This window comes from Dendroctonus ponderosae, unplaced genomic scaffold (assembly GCF_020466585.1).
Source record: "Dendroctonus ponderosae isolate FM_Combo_2020 unplaced genomic scaffold, Dpon_F_20191213v2 Dpon_F_20191213_5, whole genome shotgun sequence".
NCBI lineage: Eukaryota > Metazoa > Arthropoda > Insecta > Coleoptera > Curculionidae > Dendroctonus > Dendroctonus ponderosae.
In genome coordinates, this window is record NW_026018715.1 from 12,112,265 (window position 1) to 12,115,041 (window position 2,777).

Sequence of the window (2,777 nt, forward strand, 5' to 3'; positions counted from 1 at the left end):
TTTACTCTTCAAGTTACTCTTTCTTCTAAACGCTCTATTGTAGAGTTTTACTTAAAAATACTGACGATCTGAAGGTCTTTTGAATTTTTACCAAAACTTTGTTCGAAAACTAAAATACTGACAATCTTCAGGTATTTTCTGTGAAAAATTATAAAATAAATTTTATTGAAACCCTCGCCTCCTTAACCTCAAACCGCTTGGAAAAAATGTTTGGAAAACTTTTTGAAGCTTCGAATTATGGACAAAACCTCAGAGAGCGGCAACAACTCAATAGCGCAACTCAACACAGTGTTACCCAGGCGGACCATAAAAGCAACAGTAGAAAGCTTGGAAACACTGAAGACTTTAAAGTTTGAAATCTCTTTTTATGGAAAAATTTTGTTTTTTTTCTAGCAAAGTTTTTCTAACTTTTTAATATATTTTTTGAAAAATAGCTTACTGGAAACCATGTTTTTAAAACAGCGAATCGTTCCCTTGTAAAGTAAAAAATTGCGAAGTTTTTGCTGGTTTATAACACAGTTCCGCGGAATCGGTTTAAAAAAGGCGGTTTTTTGAGTTTTGCTAGAAAAAAGCAGCAAACAATTGAAGATTAGGTTAGTTTTAGCTTCTGTCGTTGCAAAAATAGTTCTCGGTTCTCTTCATTTACTCGATTGGGGCATAAGAATGTCAAATATGATCAACAATCATCAATCTAAGAAGAGAATTTCAAAGGAAAAATAGACTAAAAGTATTCCAACCGCATGAAAGCGAGAGTAGAAGTTTCAACTTTTGGAAACACTCAAGACTTTAAAGTTTTAGATCCTGAAGTCTAAAAGAAATGTTTAGTTTTTTGTCATTTTCGTTTTCTGCCACAAGAGAATTGCTTGGGAAAATGCGCCCAACTAAAGTTGTTCTTCATTTCCAATTGAAAAAGATTAAGCTGCGATCTACGGATTACAACCGATACGATAACAGACAGAACTGAATAATAATAATAAAATTCTGTATCCAACACAAACTACATTTCTTCAGTACTTACCAAACGACGCTGCTTACCTAGTTTGGGAAGAGGGCAGGGAATGCCAGTATATTCTGTATAATAATTCATGTAGAATTTCACAGCTTGGACGGCTGCACCGTTTTTTTCCTTACTGGCTTTAGAGGTGAAAATCCGAACTGGAATTGTTTTATCACCAATTTTCATCATTTCCTCGTAAAATGGATAGTCAGTTATTACGAGCGATAGCAGGTAAGTGGACATTACCACACTAGTTGCAAAATCGTAGATAATGCCGGCCTTCGTGCTATATCTGGCCTAGAATTGAAAAACATAACGAATTTCTTGTATATAGAGCAAATATTGCTTAGTTACATACGATTTCCGGCATATTAGAAAGGGCCCTGTATGTAGCATTTGGAGCAATGAGACGCACATTAAAGCGAGCTTTAAAACTGGGTTCATCAAAGCAAGGGAATATTCGTCTTGCGTAGCCGGGTTCCGACTCGTTCACTATTAGAACTCTGCAAAAAAATGGGTTTTAACATTCAATCTTGCCTCCTGTTGTTAAATTTATGCTTACCCTTCCTCCGTTCTGGCCTTCCTCAGGCCGCATCTGTCCTGGTAAGTCCCATTGAACACCAACCGAATCTGGTGTTCTCCAGGTTGGAAGCGTTCCTCATTTTGCAGGCCCAGTGAAATGCGCTGCTCGCTCTCCTCTTTTACCTCAACCGGTTGGCGGTTGACTGTGGCCTGAGTGATAGTCAAATTCATGCTATGCAGTATGAGTCTCCTTTCCTCCATTTGGCTGGACACCGTAATGGAAACTTCGCCTTGGAAGTGGTCGCCATCAATATTTGGATGGAGTTTCAGGGAGTAGTGGCGTGGAAGGACCGTTCTAGTGAGGCGAAATGTCCATATTTCCTGGGCTGAGTTGGGGTTTTTAGTAAGGGCCGATGTTTGTAACAGTTTTGTAAGTAAATACCAGTCAGATGCAGTAGAACGAAAACGGTTAGGAGTTTGGACATTTTTTGCCTCTGAAAAGCAATGGGAACTGACTGAAATCCGCAAAAAAATTAGACTGGATTGTGATGTAAGGGGCGTCGGAATTATCAGTTTCCGGGATTGATAATCAATCCTGCTGAAGCAGATTGGAGGAGCCAACGACGTCCGGGAAATAAAAGTATAAATTATACAATAAAATTTTATTTAAAGGAACTTCGGTAATTTTAATACGTCGAATAAGGCGGGTCGCCGTAGGTTTGATACAAGTCCTGGTAAAATTCATAATCGCTCTGATATGGGTTTTGTCGCATTGATAGAGTGGAATTTATGCTCAAATATAGCAAATTGTCTTTCAATCTGCTTTTAGGGCCATTTGGCTGCCAAACAGTCCCTTCCAGTGAAGTAGGAGTGGGATTACTGGAAAAAATGCATTTTTGCTATATTAAAGTTGATTTTGGCTTTTTTGCTGTTATTTTCAATACAACGACTTGCTCGAAGCCAGCCAAAATAGCTAAAACAGCCGAAATTTATCTGAAAGGTACATTTTTGAACTTTCTATTGGTTTTAAACGTGGTCTCAAGACAAAGATTTTTCGAATAAAAATTATTGCACAAAAACTGTTTTAGATAAGTTCTATATTGTTGAGGCGGATTCATTTTTTTACAAACTTCTTTTTGGGTATTTCGCCTCAAAAATTTTTATCTTTAAGACAGAATTTCCTCACGTCTTTTATTACAGATTGATAAATAGTGCTCCTATTTCGCAATAAGAACGAATTATTTATCAAAAAGTAATC

The 2,777-nt window shown here is 37.3% G+C and overlaps 2 protein-coding genes across 2 annotated transcripts in view; both read right to left on the reverse strand.

Annotated features, from left to right (window-relative positions):
- Window positions 1-1,035: 1,035 nt before the first annotated feature.
- On the reverse strand, window positions 1,036-2,062 carry LOC125504493 (aminopeptidase M1-C-like; the record flags this gene model as incomplete). Its single annotated transcript, XM_048666595.1, is given in 4 exon segments — window positions 1,036-1,294; window positions 1,356-1,500; window positions 1,560-1,905; window positions 1,962-2,062. Coding segments are annotated over 4 exon segments (793 nt in total), but the record flags the coding sequence as incomplete, so codon positions are not given.
- A 104-nt stretch (window positions 2,063-2,166) lies between these two features.
- Window positions 2,167-2,777, reverse strand: part of LOC109545396 (esterase E4) — a 5,031-nt gene continuing 4,420 nt past the window's right edge. The window contains exon 10 of the mRNA XM_048666594.1: window positions 2,167-2,398. Within this exon, the coding sequence (XP_048522551.1) occupies window positions 2,206-2,398 (193 nt within the window). The 3' untranslated portion in view covers window positions 2,167-2,205. The remainder of the gene's footprint in view (window positions 2,399-2,777) is intronic.